This window comes from Agelaius tricolor, unplaced genomic scaffold (genome assembly GCF_023055355.1).
Source record: "Agelaius tricolor isolate 1412-34295 unplaced genomic scaffold, bAgeTri1.0.p SCAF_2, whole genome shotgun sequence".
NCBI lineage: Eukaryota > Metazoa > Chordata > Aves > Passeriformes > Icteridae > Agelaius > Agelaius tricolor.
This window is the reverse complement of record NW_027269262.1, coordinates 61,909,023-61,936,955: the sequence shown is the minus strand read 5'-3', so window position 1 is coordinate 61,936,955 and position 27,933 is coordinate 61,909,023. Positions and strand designations below refer to the sequence as shown.

At 36.3% G+C, this 27,933-nt stretch overlaps 1 protein-coding gene across 10 annotated transcripts in view; it reads right to left on the bottom strand.

Annotated features, from left to right (window-relative positions):
• The window catches only part of CUNH8orf34 (chromosome unknown C8orf34 homolog), a 150,776-nt gene that overhangs the window by 13,764 nt on the left and 109,079 nt on the right, over positions 1 to 27,933 (bottom strand). For 7 of the 10 annotated variants that reach the window (XM_071420693.1, XM_071420705.1, XM_071420660.1 and 4 more), the window contains 4 exons: positions 22,367 to 22,452; positions 17,438 to 17,511; positions 7,223 to 7,343; positions 1,398 to 1,876 (listed from right to left, as the gene is read on the bottom strand). In XM_071420693.1, coding sequence (XP_071276794.1) covers positions 1,398 to 1,876; positions 7,223 to 7,343; positions 17,438 to 17,511; positions 22,367 to 22,452 — 760 coding nt within the window. Of the gene's footprint in view, positions 1 to 611; positions 1,877 to 7,222; positions 7,344 to 17,437; positions 17,512 to 22,366; positions 22,453 to 27,933 lie in introns of all 10 variants that reach the window. The other 3 variants (XM_071420682.1, XM_071420726.1, XR_011678113.1) reach the window with 2 other exon arrangements.

Below are 27,933 nucleotides of genomic sequence, written 5' to 3'. Positions count from 1 at the left end.
TATATCAACTGGCAGTAAAGACACTTTCAGGAGAACTGTAGTCACCTTCAGTCCTCATGTCTTTAATCTGGATATTCAATTCTAAGTGAAGAAACAGCTCAAGTGATGGGATTAGTGCACTGCCATTCAAACACCAAAATAAAGAGTATTTATTTCACCACCAAATTGAAGTAAGATTTCTTCCCCAAATTCTAGAATAATCTGTGCCTTATTTCCTTTCCTTCACAACAAATAATGGACATCATATAATTAATTGAAGAGTTATACTAAGTATTTAATCTCTATTTTTTCTAAAAGCAACCCTAGGCAACACTATCATAAACAACATTTGAAATTTCCTTTGGAAGTCATGAGACTGATAACACATTGTATCAAGTGTCACACCACACAGATTATTAAAACAGATGATACTCCTCAGAAACAATCTAAAGGTATGATATTGTTTTAAGTCTTGGAGAAAAGGTCTCCAGCTTTTGACAAATGGATTACAAAGAGATTGGTAATAATGGTGGGAACCAACATATTCCACCACTAAAAAATCAGCAGTCTAGACACATAGTTCCTTCTCAAGTCAGTATAGAAGGACTGGCATATCCTGAGAAAAGACTCACCTTTGTAAGGCATGTATAGAGATAGACAGCAGGGGTTTTCTTTCACAGGTGCTTTTATTTCCACTGCCCACACACTGAAGTTATCTTTAAGGCAGCTAAGGTTAGCAGAGGAGAATCCTACTCAGAATTTACAAGGTACTTTAACTTTTTCTTTTGTTTTGTTTTAAACAAAGACTAGTCCTATAAAGCCAATAATATGTGACAGGAAATTTTTATGCTGCAAATTAGCCTAGTTACCATGCATATAGTATTAGACAGTGATTCAACAATGTTGGACTTTTTCTCTTGCAATTCAGTTTGGTGCTTGGGAAAAACCTGTCCTTTCAGTGATGCCTAACTAATCATTCCAATTGCCCAAAAATATGAAATAAAAAGTAGATTGAGAAAATATCATGCACTGCCAGTGCAGCAGGAAAAAAAACCATCATGGATCAATGGATCATAAAGATTAGATAAAGTTTTTTTAATATTCCAGAGATATGCACCTGTTAGAAACTGTAATGCTAATAAAACTGCTACGCATTGTACAGGCAAAGCCCTACCGAGCTCATGGTAAATTTGGGGCACACAAGTGTTTCAGTATGATTTCTGTAATAATACTGACATTCTCTAATGAGTACCTCTCAAAGCTGAGGAGTATTTCCTTGCTAATTTTCTGATCATTCTATTTCAAGTTCTTTTCAGCACAGTAGGTTACATTAGGTATACTGATGTTATTTGAACATAAAATGCAATCAAGTCTTGGCATTATTAAACATAGCAAAAACATTAAATCGAAAATCTTACTTCTGATAAACTGTTTCTCTGAGTAGTGACAGTTCCAACAACATCTCCACTCACTTGCACAGAAAGCCCTGAAGCAGCACTGAGGGTCCTCCCCATTTGGCTCTTGGATGACAAAGATCTGCTTCTTTGCATGCTAATAATGCCTTCCCTATTTCCTTGGTTGCTAGGGGTAAGAGGCCGTGACAACAAGCTATTTGGGGTCATAGGTCTGCTCCCTGGAGCTGCTGGCCTCTTGGTTTGTGCACTGCTGTTTGTGACACTGGAGACCTGTGTTCTGCTGTTAGTGGGCAGCGGTGGCGATTTGCTTCCTTGGAGCTGAACATTCTTCCCTGTCGGAGTTGGCACCTGAGGCCTTGGGGTTGGGCCCTGTGCAGCTTGAAGAGCACCTTGGTGGTCAGAGGTAACTACACTGGGATGCTGGACACCAGGGCTTCTTGAGAGCCTTGCTTCTTCCCACAGTGCGAGGTCCTTCTCAATGTCTGTGCACACACACATGAACAAATGGAAAAGAAAGAAACTCACTGTCTGTTTCTCTCTGGTTTAAAACTCTCAATGATTTTCTCCAATGTCAGTGAAAACCTGAACCTGTGCAGAGAAAATCTATTCATGCTTAAAATACAAGGCATCAGAATTAACAGTGCAAATGTTTGGCAAGCATTTGCCTAAAGTTTATTTACATTTCATTCACTGCAAACACAGCTACCCTGCAACAATGAAATATTACCTCTTCATTGACTATCAACACAACCTATAAAAATTCCTCTTGTGTCATCAAAATTATGTCTCTGTGGCTTTTGCACAGTTACTGCAAAATCAAGATTAGTAGCAAACCAAGATAGACCAGTAATGTAAACATGCCATCCTCAGCTGCAATCAAACCTGGCTCAAGGCAAAACTTTTGCTTCTGGCCCTGCTGTCTACTGCCCAACCAAAACTCTGAGGGAAGTAACAATTGAACTCTGGCATGTCTGGATTTGTGATCCTGTTTGAACCTGAATCTCATGCCCTGGCCTGCCATCAGTGCCGCAGCAGGTGATGGGGTCATGATGTCAAGAGCCCAAGGAGAAAAGGTGACAGCCATTGAGTAGTCCAACCCCTACCTTGCACACAGCCATAAGAAATAGGATCTCTTTTAAAACCACAACAGGTTAAGGACAGTGAATGAAAAGTGTTTCCTGAAATAATTTAAATCATATTAATGCTTCTAATGAATTAAATCAGAATACAGCCATCAAACTCAGGCAAGGGTAGCTGGAATTTAGGTTAGCATTGATAATATATTGAAAGTCCTTGCAAGTGCAAATGTAGAACTTAAGAAACAGTTTAATCAAGTTTATTTTGTCTTACACTACTCTTATGAATTTTCACTTTCACTGGCATGTATTCTACTGTACTTGATTTTCGTAGAGACAACTGATTATCTTTAAAATAGGAATGCCATTTCCCATTAACAAGTCACAGTCCCAGAAGCTGTAAAGTAGCAAGGCTCTACTGATTTAAACATCCATTAAGTCAGCTTGTCTAAAATAAGCATTTCGTTTTTTGTATTTTACAACAATTATTTCAGGTTCTAAGTGTCCTAAAAGAAACAGATTCTAAACTGTGTATTGGAAAATGAGATTTTTTTTCACTTGTGTTTACCAGTAGGTATAAAAGGAATGTTGTATGTTAAGTAATTAAAGATGTGCTTCCTTTAACATCAACATATTTTATAAGATCTTGAAAACAGGAAATAAGCCATGCCAATTTCACATTACTAGTCTAATACAACCTATTGCACACAATTCTAATGCTATTACTAGAAAAATTAATAAAATTGAAATAGTTGTGAAAGCCTCAGATAAAAGTGTCTCTCACCTTTTTAAAGATTAAATATTTTACTGTTAGCAAATTTCAAAACATAGTCAATATTTCTAGCACACAGTTAAGAACATTTATAATTGACCCCTTAAAATTAATTCTTTCTATTTTGAAATTACTACATCTTGAACTACTCCTCGATTATGTTTTCAGTTTGGAACTTCATGGAATCAGAGAATGGTTTGGGCCGGAAGAAACCTTAAAGGCCACCTGGTTCCACCAGGCATTCCTGGTTATAGGCAGGAATGCCTCCCACTAAAATCATGTTGCTCAGAGCTCCATCCCACCTGGCCTTGAGCACTGTTAGGGACAAGACGTCCAAAGCTTCTCTGGGCAACCTGCTCCAGTGCCTCACCACCCACACAGTCAAGAATTTCTTCTCAACATTTAATCTAAATCTCTCCTCTTTTAGTTTAAAGCCTTTATTCCTTGTCCTATCACTACATACCCGTATAAAAAGCGTCTCTCCAGCTCTCTTGCAGGCCCCTTTAGGTACGGGAAGGCCACAATTAGCTCTCCCTGTAGCCTTCACTTCTACAGGCCAAACAACCCCAAAACTCTCAGGCTGTGAGAGATGCTTCCAGCATCCCCTGAGCATCTTCATGGCCTCCTCTGGACCTGCTCAAACAGCTCTACATCCTTTTTACCTTGGGGGCCCCAGAGCTGAATGCAGCACTCAGGTGGGGTCTCATGAGTGTGGAGTAGTGAATCACAGAATCACAGAATCTTCTTAATTGCAAGGGAACCACAACAATTATCAAGTCAAACTCTTCAGTTTGGCCCATACGAGGATCAAACCTTGATGGTGACCTTGGTGTTACTAGCACCAGGATCTGACCAACTGAGCTGATCTTAGAGGGGGAAGAAGCAGCTCCCTTAACCTGCTCCCTGCTCCTCTTCTGGTGCAGAATGTGTAAGATGCCTGGCGAAAAATCAGGGGCGAATAAATGATACTGTGGGCTACTGATTTAAACCAAATGAAGAATATGGTCTTGTAAAAAACCAGCCTAGTCTATTTCTTTGCAAAATTACAGAAGTCCAGCTTGCCTGTAGAGTGAATTCAGTATGCTAAAAAATAGTATGAATATTGAATGATTTAATAGAGTTAAATAAATATTATATGCTGGCTCATGTTTCCTTAATTTCATATAGCAACCAAGCCTGCAGATAAACCAATTATAATAATTGCTATACACATAATTAACATGTTTCCATAGCATAATTACTCAGTTTTATTTACACATGTTCTGTGTGATTTTGCTTTAATATAAGCTTTACAGCCAGAAAGAAAAAAAAGTCATACATTCCCAGCTTTGCAGTATTATCTGATTAAATAACACAATTGAATTATGACTTAGGATTTTTAAAAATCCTTGTTGTGGTCATTTAAAGGAAAATAAAATGCAACAGAGCAACACAAAGGCATTTTGCTTTCAAATAAAAAAATATACAAAATAAGGATATGATTCATATGCATTTATAAACTGTTTATTTTTTTAACAGTTCTTCTTGTGATAAAATATTTTCCAGAAGTATATGAAGACCACAAAATCAGTGCAACACACCAAATTGGCAAGATACTGGAATAAACTACTAAGAAAATAATAATCTCCATTTGCTCGTGATATAAAGCAGCCATAATAGCATAAGTGCCTGGATTTTAGACAAAAAAAGATAAGAGCCATATGTAGGGAAGGAAAACTGCTCCAGTATCTGATTTTGTAAAACTGCTGCTTTCAAATGTCAAGGTACTGAGGCAGTTGCTGGCAATTGGTGCTAGCTCCTAATTTAGGCACAGGCACCAAATTATGCCTTATGTTAGGAGTGATTTTTATCCAGCACATTGTCCATAAGGGAAGGCCAGGCCCCTCAAGAAGGTGCATGTGAGACAGGGGGCCATATTTCATCATTACACAGGTAATCCAAGTCATAGCTCAGGCATCTAAATTACTGCCTAGATAGGCAGCCATTCCATGGAATTAATAGGTTCCATTGCACTTGCTAAGAGAACTGAAACAAGAGACTTGCTGATATCACAGACACTTGAACTTTTGCAAATGTACAAGATAAATGAGGCTAAGCAAAACCACAGCATTATTATCTGAGGTACTCTGAACTGATTATTCACGGAAATTACGTTATTCTTGTCTTTGAGGGGAGTAATTGTCTCAAGTACCACTGGTGTTATAATAGGGCATGAATTATTCAGAATACAATAGTCCAATGTTTAATAATTGGGCTGTCTTCATGCGAAGTTTTCAGTCAGACAAAAATTACTGAATAGTAGAATGGCTGAACCTCATGTAACAACAGCTTTACTGAAATATCAGGCCCAAAGTCAAATGACAGGAACAGCACAGATGTGAGAGAGAAAATCTTGTGGGTCACACAACTACAAAAGGAATCTCAGAGATTAAGTAAAGGTACCTAGTTACTTTACAGTCAATTAAGTATTTAAAATTGCATATTCTATTGAATATTGTAGTTATTACTGTCAGCTTTGCCAAGGGACTGCATTTTCCACAGCATAATACATGCAAGAACAGCTTGTATGACCATGGAAGTGAGACCAGTTAGGACATAAATCAAAGCAGGGAGATCTTCACCAAACTCCTCCTGAGTGACAACATTAGAGAAAACAAGTGATACCTCAGTACCAGGGCCCTTGGGGTACACAGGTCCCTGCTATGCTACAAAAACCATTTTAGGGCCCTTGGGGTATACAGGTCCCTGCTATGCTACAAAAACCATTTTTGCTGCTCTCCTCATTTCCACTAGATGTTCCTGGGACTTTCAGTTTAGAGAGAAGGCTCATGGATTTATAAATCTATTTTGGCAGTGGCTGCAGCTCTAATAGCTGTAAGCATTATGAACCTATAAAAAAAAATAGAATTACAGCATCTCTACTGTCTGACACAAAACCCACCTAAAAAGGCTTCATTTGCATATATTGTAATTTTTAGTTCGTGCTCCATTATGAGCAAAACCTATTCCTAAAATGCTTCCCTCACTGTCCTTATAGCTTTGTCATCTGCCTCGACCTCAGCTGCAACACCCCCTTTCTAAAGAGGATACTTTAGCTTTCTCACCATTATTATTGGCAAGATAAATATTCAAAGTATTTTAAAATATCACACCAAAAGCACTCTCTGCCTCATTCTCTAAATAACTTAGAAGAATGATCAAATAAATTTCGTTTCTACCTTCATTTTACATATACAGTCTTTTATGTCCCAGTGAAGCGTTACTTTTCATAGAATTAGCCTATGAAGCTTTCACCATATGACAAACAGCATGCATAATGTAGGACTACCATAATATAGGTCTATGTCATACCTTTTAATGAAAGCTGAAGATAGAAAACATGGGTTACAAAGAAGAACAGATTGCAAGCTAAATTTTAGAATATTCCTCATTAATTTTAATAAAGCTCTGAAACATCTCTTTACCAAAAACCTCATGCTTTTTTTTTTTACTTTTCAGAAATGGTTACTCCATCAGAGATGTTGCAGATGTTCCAAGACACACTAACAGATTTCACTCAGCCAGAATTCTCATGAACAAGGCAAGTTTTTCCTGCAAAGCAATCTGTTCTCCAGTTAAAGATCCTCTGCAGCCTGCTTTTAAAGACTATTTAACAGTAAGTTAAACATCAGTACCTCCTTATTGCATAAGTCTGGGTGAAACATGAAAACAAAAGGAAGGTGCATCATTATGCTTTCAGACCACAGTATATTTAACATGGTTTAATTACTGTTTAAGTAGTGTACTTAAAGCGATTACAGTAAAGTTCATTACATCTACAAATAAAACACCAACTGTGTTTTCTTCAATTAAAAAAAAAAGTTTTCATCTGTTTTCATCAGCATGTGAGTTAGATAATTTTTTCCTTCATCTGAAATATTGGCAGAGCAAGCTGGGTGAATACTTCTAGGCATTTTATGGTTCCTTGATCCCATACATACCAGCTAGGTGTTTTTCCATGGTCTGAAGTTCTTTTGCTGCTAAGGAGTCCTTTAGGAGTTTCTGCCTTGGGGAACCTCCAGGTCTAACATTCACAGCATCCAAGGTCCAAACTGTCTGAGACTTACACAGATAAAAAGAAAATGGAATGCTTTGAATCCAGTTTCATATTTATATAATAAACAATGAAAAGAGTGATGTCCCCATATAGGATCAGGAATCTGGAGCTTATTATGTAGAATATACAAAATTTTATGCAAAACACTACAAAATATAATTTCTTAACATACATAAAATAAATAGTAAGAATTAGTTAAAAGAAGCAGTTCTAAAATAACTCAGAGATACACCTTCACATAAGCTCTTGCTCTATGCTGAGACATCATAACAGGACAAATTCCTCAATGAGTTACATTCTCTGCAGTTCCAATTATTTGGTAAGCACATTTTTTAAATTACCATAACATTTGGCTCAGCATCTCTGCAAAGCTGCACTTCTGGGAATATCCTAGAATTTCCTAATCAAAATTTCCAGTACTGTTTTGTCACTGCATGAAGTATTCCTTTCAGAAAAAGCTAAATCATCAGGGTTTGAATTACCAGTCACCATACCAGTTTGAAAGGGTTGTCAGCAAACAGACCATTGCCCCAGTCTCTTATTTATTGAACACTGTGGTATTCAAAATTATTTGCTTTTTCTGGAATCCACTAAATATAGTTTTAGGAAATTTTTGTAAGACATACTATGAGGTAAACGTGATAGATGTGTACGGGAAATGCACAGTAAAACATATGACCAATTGTGCAAGATTTGCTCATGAAAAAAAAACCAAATAAAAACAAAAACTAAAACATCAATTAAATAATTCTTGACAGTCTATCTGAAATAAATTTTACATTATAACCTCACAAAAACATTTTATTTGTAGTCTAGGAAGTTTTGCTAGTTTCCTAAAGAAACAAGGCTTATGCAATGGTCACATTTTTATTCACCTCTTACTAATTTTTAAATCTTTCATTAAATACCAAGCAAATTTAGAGAGGCCACTGTTTCAAAGACATTAAGCTGAAGTAATTTCAGGGAGAAGAATGATTGATCAGAGGAGGGGGACCCAAACTGGTGGCCCCATTCACAGAGGGCACACGAGACTCCACAGTCCATCAGGCTGGAGCTGCATCACAGCTGACACGGGGCTGCTGTGGATCACTGCCCACAGTGATGGCACTTCCCTGGACAGACTCTTATTCCACAGGGAAAGGTGCAGCACAGTTTAAAGGATGAACATGAAAATATAGGTTTGGTATCATCTCTGTTCACAAAAAAAAAAAAAAAAATAGAAGTGCTTTAAACAGTGTAGCTGCCTTCCCTTTTAGAAAAGTAGGCATAATTCTACAGAAGTAAAATGTTAATATGGGATATATTTTACATCATTCTTAATCCATTCAAAATAAACTCTGCTTTGAATGCAAGTGATCATTGTGAACCATGCATCTTTAAAATAAGATAACACAGATTTATATTTTTAAAGCAATAGCTATACTGTAATGCTGTTTATACGTATGCAAAAAAGCCCAGTCACATTTACCAGCATACAAAACAGTTTGAAGTAGCAGGTAACTCTGTTCTTATTAATTAATAAAATTTTCAGAACAGTAAAAACATTTTTTTAATTTTCCAAATTTTTTTTTAATGCTAATTTTTCCCTGGTTAAGGTTACCCGTATTTAACCCATGCAAATACAGAGGAATAGCTGAGTAAAACAGTAAATAACTCAGAAGTGAAGGCACCTTCAAACACTTTTATTTCAGACATATCACTAGACCTGATTTGCTTGTTCCCCTAAGAGGTTTTGAGCATTTTTGATTTGGGTCTTCACTGTAAATTCTCCATCCAAACAGCAACTGGGATTGTTGAGTTCACTACAGAATATTAATCTCTACTAAATTACATTACTAAATAATTATTTCAAATGGATATTAATTATACAATATCTATCTCTAAATGGAAGAATATATTATTCTACGATCAGTTCCTCTGAAATAAATGAAATTAAATAAGAGATGGGAAGGGGGAAAAGGTATTGGAGTAAGAAAACTCCAATTTTTCAGTTTCTGAAACTCTGAAAAATTTGAGTAAGAAAACTCCAATTTTTCAGTTTCCAACCTATTTTTAGATATTCTTTGTCCCTAGATTTTTATGGTGGAAAAAGAACATTTTTATTTGCATTTTACAGGGTATATTTTCATATCTGGGAAAAAGCATGAGGAAAAAAAACCTCCAGGGTTATAAGGATTAATCCTTTTTTGAATATACAATTTCATTCATAAATACAACTTTGATGAATATGGGATAAAATATAGCCAGTGGTCTGTGTCAATAATTGACAACCAAATTACCCAACTATTATTCTTAGACTGGACTATTCAAGCTTATTATAGCAAATTACTATCAGCTTTCAGTAACTCCTTGACCTCCTTAAAACATACTTCCAAAGGTTAGCCTGATGAGATGATTTCACTTTCCATGTCCTGGAAATGCTTCTGGAAATGGAGTTATCTTTCTCTTCTACAAACCTCTGCTGGTTTTGGGTAGATTTTGCTTTTACTGTACTTCTTCCCTTTATGCACAGTAGTCATGTAAGACCCATGCAAAATCAAGGTGACTGAGTACAGGAAGCTCTCCACTGTTACATATTCAAGCTCCTTTTCAGATACACAGTTCCAACACTCTGTGAAACCGGAACAACTTTGGATGAATTTTCCCCCAAATTTTGTAACTCTTCCTGCACATCTTCTATTTTATGTAATATCGTAAGCTTTTGACATTTTTCAGGCAATAGCTTCACAAAAGATCAGAACAGTATTGCTATAGTTTCTATGGAAGATGAGACATTTATTATTAGCAATTTCATTTCATAACAAATTATATGCTTATAATAATAGTAACTTCCAATTAAATGCTTACCTAATAGAGAATTTAAATGATCTGGGGAAAAAAGGGTATAAGAATTCATTAAAACTGTACTGTAAGCATTTTTTGTTCTTTCTCTGAAGCTAAATATTCTACGGCTATAATCAACAACATTTTTGGAGGAAGGCCCAGGTAATTTTTGTACATATTTCTAAATAACACTTAGCATTAAAAAATATTTTTTAACATTTTAAGACTATGAGTTCATCTAGGTGCATAAACACAGACAGAGGTCCTTAGTGTCTCCAGCAAACAATTTATGCAACAAGTCTTCTATTCCTAGAAGATAAGCACAAGCTGAAAGTAGGGAGATGTTATCAAGAAAGCTTTGGAAGCAGGTCAATTCAAATGCAAGGATAAATGAATTTGTACAGCCCTTGCAGAATTCCCTGATGTGCCTTCTCTCCAGTGGATACATAGCAGCAGTTTAAATATGTCACTTAGGAAAGAGATTCAGGCTTGCAAACCATTTATTTAAACATTCTTACTGCACTTCACCAAAACTTATCCCTTGTCTGCTAGCCAGGAACTGCAGAGATGAAACACTAATGTCAGTTAACTTTAGTGATAATCACAGCAGACTGAATGTAGTTGAAAAATACAGCATGTATGTATGAAGTATGCGCATGGAATCCTTCCAATTATTTCAGCATCTTCCAAACTCCCATTGCCCTTGCTCATTCATTACGCTTTATAAATATTAGCACAAAATTTATAAATGGCCTGTCTGCATTAACAGGATTAATGAGATCTAAGTATGAGGATGTTACTGAAAGACATTCTTGTCTTTCTAAATTGCAGAAACAACTCTGTGTCCTGTTCATCACTTTCAAACTTTGAAGGTGAGGCAGTGAGCTCTGCACCAGAAATATGTTCAAACAAAGTACTTGGGATACATTTGTCAACTTTGAAGGTCAAGTCCCTGTCAATTTCTTAAGTGACTTTCTTCATGTATCATCATCATTTCTTCACATACAATACGTTCATTATTGTTTTTATCTTCCTTATATCCCTTGGCCAAATTACCACTCAAATAAAAAATTACACACAATAAGGTCAGAAATAATCCCTCTCATCACTGATTCCCCAAACTTCTGGAAAATACCATAACTTACCAGGAATACCACAGTGGAACAGAAAAAAAAAATTAAAGAGGTCACGAATAAGAAAGTTTTTTCGAGCTCACTCTCTGTGCTTCAATCTGCAGCACAATGCAACACAGCATGAATCAGTACAGCTTTTGTCCCTCAAAAAAAGCCAGTGCAGATGTGAATATTTTCATCTCACCGTTGAGCTGAATTGACCTGGCCTATGTAATACCCAGTGACACCTGGTGAGTTCTACAGAGGTACAGCTTTTCAGAACAGCTAAGACCAAGATTTAGGACTCTAGCTTACACCACCTGAAAATCAAGTACTTGTTAGAAAATAAATTATTCTTCCCTACTGGCCAAAAAAAGTGTTAATAAACTATTCAGCATGTATTTCTATGCCATTTTGGTCTGTTTCAGAGTAAAAACAAGATATTCCTGTGCATGCCTAGTGGATGTGGAAGACTACCTAAACTGAATGATAACTATGAAATGAGTAAAAGGTGAAACCAAATTATTTAGAAAACTTGTAAGTATATAAAAAGTGATTTTATTGTACTTTAGATTCTACTTGGTTTTGCTAATCAAATGGAAATTTTATTGATAGCTTCAGGAGATAAAAGTTTAAGGAATACACCTGGGCTTAGCCTTCTACAATAACATAGCTTTTCTTTGCTGAATAACTTAAATAGATATTTGACAGAGATCCCTCTAAATTAAAACAAAACAAAACAAACAAAAATACCCCCACAATCCAAAACCTCTTTACTGAACCTCTTTATTGATTTGTTTACGAGTGTCCCTCCCACTCTGGCCAAGCAGATGGCAAGTACAGATATTCTGCAGCAGAATTAAATATTTCTTGACAGTCTATCTGAAATAAATTTTACATTATTACCTCACCAAAACATTTTGTCTGTAGTCTAGGAAGTATTAAAAAAAATATTTTTTGTACAATATTTTCTTTAACTGCACTTTCTATAAAGAGGTCACCCAATATTTGATGTTTCAGCTTCCATAATCTGTTCAAGGACATAAGGTGAGCAAACCATCTGATACTGTAAAAATACAAGGCTTCTCAGAGCTCTGTTACAATATCAGCTGCCACCTCTAATCCCCTCTTCCACATTAGGGCCTGTTCTACTTGAAATGCCGTGTAATTGAAATTACAAGCTTTTGGCTTCCCATGGCAGTCAGCCAGCAGCACATTTTACACTAAACCTTACACTAAAAAAATTATACTCTGAGTTAACTTACACACAGTTTTTCTGTTTACAGGAAAGCAGGAAGGAGGAAATGTCTGGTCACCTGGGAATCACATTTGTTTCAGTTTTTGAAATGCAACCAGAATAATTTTTTCTAAACTTCAATTCTATTTACAGTTATTTGGATTAGTATTTCTGAATTTGTCATGCCCAAGAACACAAAATTTTAGCCAGGTAAAAACAAGGCATTAATTGATTTCCTTTTCCTACATATATTTTTCCAAAGTTCAGAATATTCTTTCAATTTCGAATTATAGTCTAGAAGATGAAATATTTTCTAATAAGAATATTTTCACCCAATAATTTTTTTCTCTTTTTTTTTCCTGTATATAAAAAAATCTATGTGTAGTTTATGGATTTTGTTTGACATAAGGGAGGTCTCAACCAAATTTGGTCCAGGATATGCAATTCAATCTACTTACCTAACTACTTGCAGGAATAATCACTTATTTCCCAAGAACCCTGTGTCTTGGTTCAGGGCAAATTTGGGAGAGAACTCTTAAAGGGGTTCTTTTAGGAAAGCAGATTCAATCAGCTTTCAATATTATGCTTTTCTAACCATCCTATATTGTTAAATTACCTAACTGTGGTTAAACATACACATTTGTGTAGGGATTTTTTTACTACCTGGGGAAGAGCTGAAGAAGTCTAATATTAACTTTTTATTTTTATAGAAGATTTAAATTTTGAAGTTAAAATCTGAAATTTCACCTCTAAGCTCCTGAATTTCTATATAATTACAAAATTCAGCTTGGATTTGAAAACTTTTGTATTGGAACACACCAATTTGAACATAATATGTTCATAAATTTCTAATTTGAACATAAATGTGCACATAAATATGATCTAAATATGATCCTTCTACTTTCCTACTACCACAAAGTTGCACTGCTGTTGTTCCTGATGTGGCAGTGCTATCTTGAAATAGCTATTTGAATGAATAAACTGCTAAATGCCAAACAGTGACCCCAACCCAGTAAATAGTTTATAGATTTAATTAAATGCAGAAGTTTGGATGATTTCTGTTGATTATACTCAAACAAGTAATTCAGTTACTTCATATTATTGTTCTAGGGGAAAAATGGGAAAAGCTATGAAAATTTCTAACAAATAGAACTGAAATCATGCAACATTGTAATATTATTGTATTCAACATATATTGACAGCAAGAATAAAGGCTTAGTTTTTCCTTGTGCATGAAGCTTAAAGTTTTTACAAACTGAATTAAAGAATTTATGCATTCATCACAGAAAACCCATGTCTGTATTTCTTCTATGAAAGCAAATAATATGTCTCAAAGCAGTAGGGAATACAGGAAAAAAATATTTAAAACAAAACACTTCTATAAAACACTTTATTACAGTATTTTTTGCACAGTAATAAAGAGCAAAAACCAAAGGCACATTCATGCAGAAATGCTTTTTGCAGTTGGACAACTTTTTCTTCCAGTTTCTGCTGCATTTGGATTGCTTTGCCTTACATGGATAATTTACAAAGAAAAATATACCTTTTTATGTGCACGTGCAAGGCAAGAGTCACATAAAAATTCCCAAAAAGTAAGCATAAGTCCTGTTAGATCCAGGTGGTAAAAGAAACAAGTCAGAGAGAAGGCAAAGGCTATTCCATGTGATCTGCTCAGTGATTGTGCCCTGTTTCTATCTGTTAGTCACTGCAAAGTTAGCAGCTTCCTCTGCAACTCTGCTTTTCCATTTCTGCTAGAATTCCAGGCCACTTAAATTTTTCCTAGTATAACTTCTGTATTTTCTTAGACTCTTGTTTTACTTTATATTTCTGGAAAAGTTCTAAACATTTGGCTATCAAACTTTGATACACTTTTGATACAAACACTTTTCACCACAGTGAAAAAATCTCAAGAAAAAGATTTTGCATTTTGCCCGGCACTTTTTGTTACACAAAAGTATTTGCCAGGCAGTAAACTAGGATTTCTAAGGATGTTTTGAATGCTTGTTTCCACTTTGAATTCTTACAAAACACTCGGGGAAAGTGCTGATGCCTGTAAATACTTCAACCAGCTTTTTGCCAGCTTTACTCACTTATTTGCCCAGAATGGCTTGTTTGGGGGTGTGCAGCCACTAAAATCTAAGTTTTCAATTTTTCCAACATTAACTCTTTTAATGAAAAATACAGCATAGCAAAATATTCTGTTTTAAAAAGTATAAATAAAAAGGTCTAACTACAAAAACCAGGGTATTCAGAAATAGAACAGTAAAAATATACAAAGCTGCAAGAAAATCATAATATAACCATAATGTAAATTACATGAAACATGTAACATACGTAGATGTTGCATATCTCTTTTGAGTACCAGTATCCAGATTGTTTTAGTATCCACATTAAAGATCTTACAAGTGGATTCATTCATGGGACATGAAAAAAAAAGAGCCCAAAAGTTTTTTCTGAAAATCCTTATGCATAATTCTTGCTCTTTTGTCCTACAATTTTTCTCACAACACTTATCCTCTGAAGGCCAAGGCACCTTTGAGGAAAATTTGTCAAATATACATTAGCAGAGAAGAATTTATACAATCATCTATTTAACTAGCCACAAACACAAATTAGCCTATTGGAATGCAGTATCAATATAAAACATTGCACACCTTGACCCATGTCAGGATTTTTTACCTGTAATATGCACATTTGAGGGAATACCATGAATCAATTTATCAAATTTATGAGAAAAGTCCGATCAACATAGTATTCTATTTTTCCCGCATCTTGCATCTCATAAAATATCTAAAAATCATTCAAGTCATGAGAATATATTTTGGTATCAATTCTGTTTATAGGCATAGGTCTTACTACTTTGAAAGATTGTGGAAATCCATTTCAAGATCACATTTATCTCCACAGCCTTCCTATGAGGCATCTCAGTTTTATATCTATATTTTGTATGTCAAGATTGCCAAAGAATAAGTCTCATGGAAAATTATTAGGGGAGCATGGAACAGATCTCTCCTTTGGAGCCCTGAAAGGCAAGGAGAACTGTTGGGTCATTTGTTTCTTTTTGAGGAGAGACAGTTACAGAGAAAGCCTTGGACAGCTGACTTTAATTCTGGATATCAAGCCGTTATAAAGAGACAAAAGTACAGAATCAGCTAGCTACACTCTATTTAAGCAAGAACAGCAAGACACAATACACCAGAAAAAACCCCCAAAGAGTATGAACTGGCTCCTTAGAAACTTAGGCAAAGAAGTTTTTCAAGAGTTTGGGAATGTGAAATGACCTGCCTTTGCCCTGAGGAGAGGATGGACGGGCAGAGCAAGAGCTGCAACTGCTCTCATCTCTCTTTGCAGCTCTGGTAATTACAACACCAGCCAGCTTTCAGGGACTCAGCCCAGGGAATCCTACTGCCTCTGGCAGTTCCATCCTCCCAGCAACCTCAAATAAGCCTGGAACTACCAGAGCATGAAATGAACACAGATACATATTGTTTGTTTGCTCCTAAGCCTGCACACACACAGAGCATACATGTGAAACTGTTCAGCTGAAGGCTGTACCTTTCTGTAACAAGATTTTGCTAAAAAGCATAATTAACTTTTGTTCTCTTTGTATTTTTTCTATGTAATTCAATTAATTTGTTTCTCTCTCTGTATGTTACATGTCTGCAGAATTACTAAATCAAAATTTGTAGCTATGAGTCCAAATCAATAAGGAAATGTGAGTTCTGAAAACGCTGAAAAATTTATTTTACTCCTCTGTTTGCTGGTGGGAAGCAGAAAGGAGGTTTGAAAAAGCAGCTCCAACCAACACCAGCTGAAGTTGTTCTTTACTCTTTTTGCCCAATACCAGCAAATGCTCTGTGAGGTTCTTGCACTCCAAGTTCTCAAAGAGCTTTAGGAATTGATCTGGAACTCCATATCCCTCAACTGTCTTGATAAATAATCTGGTTGTAAATACTTCATGTTCAATGAAAACTATCTAGCTTTATTCACACTGCTTAATCAGCTGCCTGAAAGACTGCAAGACCAATCTGCACTGCCATTTTTCTTCTTTCTTTATATTGCCCTTTTTTCCTTAGCTAACAAATACTGAGTCCTTCTTTCTCCTCCTATATTAACATTAAAGTGTGCTATTAAGCAGTATTGCTGAACAGACAGAATAGGAATTAATGTGTCCTCTTTACTTGTCTAAAATTTTGCAAAAAGGAACAACTATTGTAAATTTATTTGCCTTAGGAAAAAAAAAACAAAAAAACACAATCCTTTTTTTAGCCTACATTCAAACTCCTGCTGCAATACTAATAGCACCAAAATTACGATTATATAATTCTTTAAAAATTATTTTACTGTTGGTTATGTTTTCCACAAACTGCATATCTGCAGAGATTTCCTAAAGTTTCAAAAAAAAAGAACAGATGGAGATATTACCAAGCATAATATTTCATTCTTTTAAAATATACAAATAAACTAGCCACAAATTTTAACTAAATTGTTCTTATTAGTTTTCAAGCAAATGGTGATAGAAATCTAAATTATAGTTGAGATATCAAAATTTCATATTTCAGAATGAAATTTAGAGTTTGAATTATTTTGTTCTCTTCAATTTTTAAAACTGAATATTATCTGGCAAGATTAGTATTTGACTAGCATTTACAAACATACAGAATATGTATAAAATTACTGCACTTCCAATGGGCAAGCCCAACATGTGGTTTTGTAGATTATAAAAACGTATTTCAAAATACCCCCTTTCCTAGAATGAAAAAATTAAAGCAGAGAACTGAAAATTCAGAAGGGTTACGTAAATTTTGGTTTTTTTCTCTCTAGGATGACAGTGCTGGCAAACACAACTCTTATCTCTATGCAAAATCTATTTTTTATGAAACTAATTTTAAAAATTACAGGATTACCCATAAGGGAAGGTACTTACAGATGCTGTCACTTGAGAAGCACTCTGAAACTCATTAATATCTTCTGTGAGCGTTTCAACCCCAGGTACTTGAGCTGTTCCAAAGAGGTACAAGAGAAATGTAAATCACTCTAATCAAGTAAGTGTTAGTCACTTTGAAAATGTAATGCCTAAAAATTTACTGCTGGGAAGGTAAACGTGGCTATTGCAAATGTACAGTATTTTCAGTTACAGTTCAATGGATTTTATTTTATGTCTGATTTTAATTTACAATCTTAATGCAACATGGAACAGAGTCTCTAAGATGACTAGAGTGATAAGCAAGCTTCCTTCAGTGGCCAAGGTATCTTCTAGGTTCTTTATTCACTTTACTCTTTAAACTAAATAGTGTTTACCCTTTACACAAGGGAGTAGTGGATCTCCAGCTTTAATAAAATGGATAAAACTATATTCAATTAATTCAGTTAAAATTCCTGAAGTAAAAGGATTTGGACGGTTTAGATAATATTTAAAAGCCTTGAAAGTATAACTTTTGCCCATATTGCCACATTTTAAAATGACAGAATTTTGTGAGGAGTCTAAAATGTCTCTTTGATGCATGTATAATTACTTAAAACAGATTTTATGCAACCCTGTCAGAGAAAGAAATTTCCAAGTAACATTCCATGCAGTTTCACTCTTTGCCTAGCACTCTTCTAAGGCACTTAGATGCTGCATCAGCAGCCGAACAAAAGAAGATGTCCTGATCTTCCCTGTGTTCTGCTGTCATTCTGACTTTTAGCAGGGTCCTTATGTTTCCAGAATCCAATTTGCTAAACATCTCAGACTATCCTTACTATGAAAGCACAACTTATTGTGAAGTGTGACAACTGTGGTTACCAATTCATTTGCAAAAAAATTGATGTGGAGGGCAAAGAGGTGATGATAACACAAAGTTATGATCAGGGAATTGTGTGGGAATTGAGAGATGATGCCACACTTTTGCCATTGCCTTATCTAGTTCTCAATCTTAATTCCCACATATTTGCATCCTTAATTTTTTACCCTGGTCATGCAGTTCCACCCAGAACAACACTATATGTGTTTCATATGTTCATGTTTTCATTGAACATCCCCAATTCCAAACTTTTCCTCTACATCCTCATGTCTCTTGAACTTTCTACTATAATGACACTTGAAAGGAAAAAAAAAACCAAACAAAAACAAACAAACCAACCAGAATACAAACACCACAAAAAAACAGTGACTCCTATTTGATAGGGAATAAGCTACTGATGTGAAATTTGCTCTAGCAAAATTTTTTTAGCAAACTAAGTATTATATAACACAATATAATCTGTAGAGCTGTAGATGTAACAGCACAATAAAATGGGAAATACCTGCACATTTGGCATAAGAGGCATAAGTACCACAGAGCCTATTATCTTTGGTCCAATATTATTCCAGGGGGATTCACAAAAGAAACAAGTCTTTGCCCACACCCCAGAAATATGTGGAGTTGCACAATACATGCAAAGAAACTCACATAATAAACAGCTTTTCACAGATACTTGAGGAGTGGCTTAGAAGTCTTGTACTTTTTATTTATCCTATATTAGGAGATTACTCCCTAATACATTACTGCATTTTAAACTTACTTCTACAAGGATGCACAGACTGCAAAAGCTGTATTTGCAATGACATCTTTTTTTCCTGCCTTATATCATGGCTTCACTCAAAGGGTAAGGTACATTTCAGCAGAAGAGAATGAAACAAGTAAAACAAGGTTGTATGGTACTTATAGGAAATTGGGAGTAAATGAACAATTATCCCTAAGGGATACTATTTCTACATATCTAAAAGCCCCCCAAAATACTGAAGTGAATTGCTTCTACAATCCCACCAACCTGAAAAACACATTGGGGGCTGTTGCATGTAGATTTTTCTGGATCAATTCTGTTGTAGTGTGTATCTTTTGAAGCCTCAGCAATTCTCCCCATCCACCTCCACAGAACAAGAGCAAGGCTCAGTGGAGAACTGACCAAAGAGACAAACCAGACAAGCTTGGCATGTACAGGGAAAGTTTGCTATGCAGTCATCTATGCTGCTGCTTCTGATCAAAATCAAGAACCTATTAAATTCTTCCCTGAGTTCATTCTTGTGAAGTGGTCTAATGAAAAAGGGAAACATTTTTGAGAGGTATAGTTTAGGACAGTGGAAAGAAACTGCAGCTTTAAGTGTCTTGTGTTTTTCTATCTTGAGACCTGATTCCTACCTCTCATTTTTACTACTTAGATCAAACACAAGCCTGTCCAATTCAGCAGGATTATCCTAGAGGGAAATCAGTGTAGTGGTTAAGTAGAACCAGATCCAGATTGTCAGCAGAGTCAGTATAGTGTCTGATGCTGCACATGATCTTCTCACATAAGCTCCTGCATTAACTTTAGAAGGTGGAATTGCTTAAAATGAGGCTTATTTATAAGGGCTGTTAGATCAGATGTTCTGCCCAATTACTTCTGAGCTTAGTTCATCTGAAATTCACAGGAGAGATGTTCCAGATCTAACAACAGAAACAGATCATTATCTAAAGAAAGCTACTCTCAACTTTGTTGTGCATCAGCACCTTGCTTGCTTATTCTTGAATGAATGGTTTGCATCAGCACTTCCCATTGCACTTTTCCCTCATTAAGGTCACTGATACTGATAAATAGCAGAACATAAATTCAAATAAACCGGGTAAGTGAAGCTTGCTAGTCACTATTTCATGATGTAATACATCTGTAAGAGGACATAACTAAAAATTCACTGCAATAATGCCTTGGTTACTTAGGGTTTTTTAACAATATCTTTATGGGGTTTTTTTTCAATCATCCTCTCATACATAATAATATTTATTGGAAATAAGTATCAGATGCAAAGAGAGCAAATATTGTGCTGCATTTACAGGGAGGATTGATAGAATGGGCAGTTGCCTGAGTTCTGTGTCTGTTTATAGTCTGTACCTACTTGTGAAATCCAGCTGTGTTTTTTTTTCAAATTGAAGTGTAACACTAGCCAACATTTTAGGAAAAAAAGACTCAACCATATGTTACAAAACACTGAACATTTCTGAGGGCACCTCTTGACAGAAATTTGGCATTACCTTACCATCGACCTCAATCTTTTTGCCCGAGAGCCCTTGTTATTTTCTAGCTACATGACTAACAGGTCCATGTATATTCATAGACAGATAGATGTTTATAACAACATGAATATCAGTGCCCCACCTTCCTATCTAAATTTTACTCCCTGTATCTTATTGAATGTAGTGGTTTTTTAAAGAAAGCATCTTCCATCTTCTCTGTAGCCATATTGACTGCAGAGTATTCAGAAGCACATGAAGTGGCCGAAGGTAGAACAGCTGCAGCACTTTTGTGCTCCACATTCTGTGACCATGAAAGATCCAGCTCCAATATTACACAGCATCCAGTATTTTCTGATAGTTTCACCTTCTTTAATCCTGGTATTGCTGCCACTTAGCAACACTTAACCATTTAATTGAAGCCTGCAATTTTATAACACGACATGGCAAAGCGGGCATACTTTCACTTCAGGAGCAAAGGTACACAGGAAGGAATATGCAAGGATGAGATCTGTTCAAAAATTATTTTGTGAACTGTAGAGCTTTTTCCCACATGTCTGTCTTACCAATCTATTTGCTTTTGCTGCAATAATACCATGCATGGATATTTCCTTCCCAAGCAAGCCACCACCACCTCCCTTTCTGGGAATCACTGTCACAACAATAGAATTTTGCCTTCCTTTCACAGAGCTTGAATGAAGTCACCAGTCTGAGCATCTCTTGCTGACAATCTTCATGAAGACTGTAAGGACATTGTATTTTGAGATTCTGAGTGTCCTATTACCTTGTTCAATTAGGTGATCAATGGCAGATAAAAGGAAAAGGCAGTGTCTTGACTGCATGAAACCACACATTCTCACAAAATCAGTTTGAAAAATTAATCTTTAAAGACATATTAGTTACTAATGATTCGTTTACAAATGAGGCAAGAGAAATGAGTGAAAACTCAGGTTGCTGTGATATCTAATAGTACATACAATAGCATTAGATAGTAGACAGAGAGTAGGATAATTTAAAAAAATACATTCTGGAGGGTTTTTTGTGTTAATTGATCACCATAGCTAACTTGTCCATGGCTGCTGAAGACTACACTGCAAATCAAAACATACCATTTTTGTAGACTCGGCTGGTTTGACAGTAAGGGAATGGACTGAATCTTTGCAGATTCACTGTCAAAACCTGTATTTGTTTCCCTCTGCATTACAGCAGCAACTAAGATAAAGTTAACCTTCATCAATTTTATCTTTCATAGGAAAGCTGGGCATTCTCTGGAAAGATATCCTTTATGAAGTGCCTTTTTCAACTTTTCAGGTGTTACTCAGTTCAAAAACCTGAGAAGAAATTGAAATAAGCCTCAGTGTCCTGACTGCAGATTAACCCAACATATGAACATGTCTGTATGAGAGGAAAAAGTATTTTCAGAGTTATTTTATAAACTCTTTCTTTCTACTGTAAAACATTTGAATCATCTGGATGCATGTGTAGTAATAAATTAAATATTTCAAAGACCATTCTTTGGCATAAAAGCAGCAATGAACAGCCCATGCCTATGCTATTAAGCTGTTTTAAATGTTAGTGTGCTAACATAAAATCTGTCTAATAAGAACAAATTCTGGCCCAGTGAACCTCTCAAAATAAGCCTAGGAATTATTCTGGAGTGTTAATTGGCCATGACAAAAAATATGTTAGTGGCTCTTTGAACAGATTTGAAGTGTAAATGATTGAGTTCAAATGCCCAGGAACACTCTCTTGGAAGTGTTTCATCTTTTACAGACATAACCCCTACTCTCAAATTCAAGATGTTGATGTTTGGGGTTTTTTTATGAGCAGCAAATATTTATATAACTTACCATCAGAGTCTGACACTGCTGGCTCAGATGTCTGAGATACCATGGAGACATCTTCTGGCCTCTCTGCCAAATTATCCCCTTGCAATCTAAATTGTGGAAAAATGCAATGAAAACATTTGCAATCATATTCAATGGATAAGACACAGAAGAAGATTATCCTTGGCTACATGTCCTGCTCATAACATTGCCCTAATTAAAAGAGCAGCTTTGCTGAATAGCCCACACTCAGGGTTCAGTCATAACCTGGACTGTCTAGTAACCAGTCTCCAAGGAACAGCCAGTTGAATTCTAGCTTACACATTTTTCTAAGTCTTATTTTACAAAAGTGGGGGTTTGGTGTGCATGTGAGACGGCAAGCTTCCTTCCCTACCTCCAAAAATATTTTAATTGAATAGGACTGTAGTGGATGTCCATGCCAATGTGTTGGCAGGGAGGTGGGCTTGGTGAGAAGAGGCTGGGCCTGCCCTGAGTCCGTCACAGGTGGTTCCATCTGGCTCCAAAAGGAACCACAAGGAACCACGGCAGGGCAGAGCTGAGCTCTTCAGCCAAAATGGTGGCATCTTGGAGGAAACATAGTTAAGGAAGAGCCAGTCACAATGCCACACAGGCAGACGAGCAGGGAACAGGAAGACTGGGAAACAGCAGAGGACACACCAAGGTCAAAGGAGATGGTGCCCCATCTTCTGAGCAGACACTCCCTGACAGCCCATGGTAAAATGCCAGAGGCAATATCCCATGCAGCCCCTGGAGAACCAGGGCAGGTGAGTATGTCTGGGAGATGGACAGTAGCCAATGGAAATCCCACACTGCAGCAGGTGAAAAGTGGGGTGAGGAAGGAAGGGCAGAGAGGACCTCTAATGGACTGACCACAAAACTCCACTCTCTGTCTCCCCTGCACTGTTCAGGGGGTGGGGAGAGGAGTCTGAAGTGACAGAATGAACTTGGGCCAGGAAAGGGAGGAGGAAAAGTGTGGTTTTAATGTCTATCTTTTAGTTTCTCATCACCTAAACCTACCTTAATTGGCAATAAATTAAACTAATTTTCCCCAAGTCAAGTCTGCTTTGCCCATTACAGTAACTGATAAACAATCTCCCTGTCTTCATCTTAACCCACAAGCTTTTACTTCCTATTTTCTCCTGTCATCCTACTGGCTGGGTAGGAAACTGGCCCTTAGCCAAAGTTAACCCATCACAGGGGTTATGTATGCAAGAATATTTCCTCCTCCTTTGTTACTTGTTAAAAGGAAAATACAGTAATTACGGCAGACTTTGTCTTCAGGCTTTCCTGCTGCACCAGCTGACTGCAATGCCTTGACAGCAATTTATACAAATAATGCTTGTATCTGTTTGCTCAAATGAGCATCCCAGGAGTCCCACCATCCTTCTCCAGGCTCTTATGAATCCTGAGTACAAATTCTGCTCTGAGAAGTGCTTTGTAGCTCTAAATGCAATATAACTGCCATTTACATAAAGGTTATCTTACCTTGGGTTTATTCAGACATGAAAAGAATAAGAAAAATGCAATTCAATTTTGCAAAGCCCAGGAATCTAAAAATGCATTGAAGTAAAACCTTGGGGAAAGAAATAACTTATCTCTTGGAAGAAGAAAAAGTTCTTTTCACTCTGTATTCTTACCCTCTGCAGCTGTTTTATACTAAGCTTGAAATTAACCTTTGAAACCAAGTAGAATCCCCTTATCTGCCCTATCTAAATTTCACATTTTATTATTCTCACAGTTATCTAATATAGACAGATCTTAAAGTCATCTATTTGTTTGTACTCCTCAAAACCATTTCCCCAATAACCCCATCCCCAATTACTTTTATCTCCTTTTATTGCCCCTAGAATCATTTATTTATGATGGAAGGTGTAAATTCATAATATTTCTTATCAAAGGTGGTAGATCCATAGAACATGAAACTCAAGACAACAAAATGTAAAAGTTAGAAGCTGTAAACCTAATTTTGAAAATTACTTCTATTAATCTTTTATAGCTCTGTATCTGGCTTCTAATGCTCTAGTTACCAATTCTTTAAAGCCTAGCTTGTCAAACAGAAGCAAATTACTTTGTATCCTTAAGATATTCAAATAGGGAGAAAATAAATTGCAAATGAAATAACTATGCAAAAAAAAGGAAGCTATCAAAAAATCACATAATTTTCCACTGCAGTACAATTCACCCATCCTCCTTCATTACATACATATGCACATTTACTGCAAGCACATATTCAGTCTTAGAAAGACATGCATGAAATTGCAAGAACCAGAAGTGAGATACCCATCTCTCCAGCCATGTTGGTAGTTCATTTATATTTAACTAAAAGGATAATTACTCCAACCTTTTCTGCTTACATTACAGTCATATAAAAACTATCTCTAGAAGTGGAGCTGCTTCTTTTGTCCCATAAGATTTTTCAAGATTTTATGTTCCCATTCAGAGCTTCGATAAATCCAAACCAGACATGAATAACTGGAATTATGCTCATCTTTTTCTAGATTTTAGATATATTTCAGTGGTCCATTGCTTCATGAAGAACACATACACACAAAAAATCTTTTCAATGTAAAAATATTTTTTCTTTCTTTTCTTTTTCTAATCAGAAAAACAATTTCATAGAATTTTACTTTGTAGGAAGAAATATACTGGGTGGATGGGTGAATAGGATGTTTGACATGTCCATACCTTATTTTAACATCAAATTTTCAATTTATTTATGTATTTCTTACAAATAGATTCATATCAGAATAGATCCTCACGAATCTCAAGCAACAAAAAAGTCACAAACATACACAAAAGAACTCTGGTACTTGGACTATTACAATTTCTTCTTCAAAAGTACTATTATTCATAAGACATCTCCACAGTAAAATGAAAACACTTAAAAACTCTTAAGCAGAAAGAAGCATTCATTAGAAAGACACATAGGTTTAAAAGTTACCTAAAAATTACTATCTTACTAATGCTTGATGGACTACTTCAGCTTTTAACCAAAGCATTCTTTCAGCTATTAATTATTTTAATGTGAGTCTAAATTTGATACCTGATAGCCAACGTTTTTTCCCATATCTGTTTCTAGAGGGATTTTTTAGCTTAGAGGACATTGTTTCAGTTATAGTAACCAGCCGCATGTTGGAGCTTCAAGAGCTACAAAGCAAACAGCCTACAGGTAAATATTTCAATTTTCTTTAACCCCAAAATGCATTCCAAAAAAACTGTTAAGGACTTCAGGACCAAGGATATTCTGAATAAATTCTATAGATTTAGTGCAGAAGCATTACACAGGGTCTATCACTACAAGCAAGCTTGTGGATGTGTGAATCACAGTTCTCCTGCTGGTATGATCTTAAAAATATGATTCACAGAATGGGTCAGACTGGAAGAGACCACAGTAGGCCATCTGGTCCAACCTCCCTGCTTGACCAGGGTCATCCTAGAGCACATGGCACAGGGTTGTGTACAGATGGTTCTTGAGTATTTCCAGTGAGGGAGACTCCACAACCTCTCTGGGCAACGCATTCCAGTGCATGGTCACCTGCACAGGAAAGAAGTTCTTCCTCATGTCCAGGTGGAACTTCCTGTGCATCAGTTTTTGCATATTGCCCCTTACTCTATTTCTTGGCATCACCAAGAAGAGCCTGGATCCAGACTCTTGAAACCCTCCCTTCAGACACTTGTAAACATTGATAAGGCCCCCTCTCAGTCATCTTGTGGCTGAACAGGCCGAGCTTACTCAGCCATTCCTCTCAGGAGAGATGTTCCAGTCCCTGCATCACCTTTGTAGCTCTTCACTGGACCTGCTCCATGATCTCCATGTCTCTCTTGTCCTGAGGAGGCCAGAACTGGACACAGCACTCCAGATGTGGCTTCACCAGGGCTGAGTGGGGTTAGAATCACCTCCCTCAACCCACTGGCAACGCTCTTCCTAACGCGCCCGCAGGACACCATTGGCCTTCCTGGCCACAGGGACACACTGCTGGCTCATGGGCAGATGTTGTCCACCAGGACCCTGGTCCTTCTCTGCAGAGCTGCTTTCCAGCAGGTCAGCCCCCAGCCTGTGCTGGTGCAGATGATTATTCTTCCCCAGGTACAGGACCCTGAATTTGCCTTTGTTGAATTTCAGATGGCTCCTCTCTACCCATCTCTCCAACCTGTCAAGGTTGGATGCAGGACAAATTCCTACCTGAGAACTCCTCCAGTGCACTAAATGTAGACATACATGATGATTCTCCTCTATGTCAACACTGCTGTTCCATGACATTCTTAAAATAAATAGTTGGAGAAACTAATGTAAATTTGATGTTACAGCAGAATACTAGAATTAAAAAATACCAACATAGTTCATATAATACTTCTTAGGATTACATGGGATTAACAAAAATCATTACAAACATAGGTCCTTTCTATTATCAGGGCTTAAGGAGAAGGCATAATGTATTCTGAAAATGAAGAAATGGAAATGCTTTGGATACCTCATAGTGAGATATATGCCCTCTAGTATTGGTTCTTTGCATAGACTACTGATTCAAAGTATGTGTATTAATAATTGTCTTGCACTAGTTTATAACAGAGGTTGTACTTTAGGAAATTTCTGTGCCAAATAAAATTCAGAGAGTAATTGTCACTTACAGATAGAAATTTAGATTATATTTAGGTTAATGCTCTTTTCACCTATTCTTCCAGATATATGTCACTTAAATAACCAAAATCCCATTCTATTCCTTCCTAAAATGAACCAGCAGAAGGGTTATCATTTTTAGACAAAATCTCCTTTAATCCCAAATAAACAACTACAGGCAAGAGTTATATAATTAATGCACATGTGGCTGGCCTTCAAATTCTGGTACATAGCTAAGGACTTCTTTTTATTTTTAAATGTAGCAAACTAGAGCTGGATAACTGTGTTCAAATTCTGATGTTCCCTAGAGGTGAACAAGAACAGAAACTGAAACTCCACTTGAGAAGAAATCCTGAGAACCTGCTATTTCAAGAAAATACAAATGCTTCTGCTGACATTTTAGTAGTGAAGAAAAATTCCTTCAGGGGCTCCAGGACAGTAAAGGGCACTCTCCAAGGAGGAGGGGGGAAATTGCATGTCTAAGCACTGCAGCTGCAGCCATTCTCTCTGCTTTGCCCTGTGTCAGCTAAATTTTATTGAATCTGAATAAACAGTGTAAAAAATTTTGGTTTCTGTGAAACATTATTCCTGAAAACACACATTTAACTGGAAAATTCCTGATCTCCATTGCTAAAGACTCAGTCAACTTCTTTTAGCTGAATACAGTGAGAAGTATTGGAAAGTTTGGTAAAAATCCTTAAATCATTCAGCAAAAAGAGCAGTAAAGTTGTTTTCATGATCAGCCAAAACTGGTGCATATTTTTAAGAGCACAACAACAAAGTTCTCTGAAAAACAGAGGTAGTGTCATGTTTGAATTAAAATCTTGTGTCACTTATTTTCCTTAAATTATTTCAAAGTAGGTTACCCATTCTCTTGAAAAAATCCTACCAAATACTTCCATGATTTATAGTTAGTTTCTTTATGAAGCAGTCATTGTTTTGGATCAAAAAT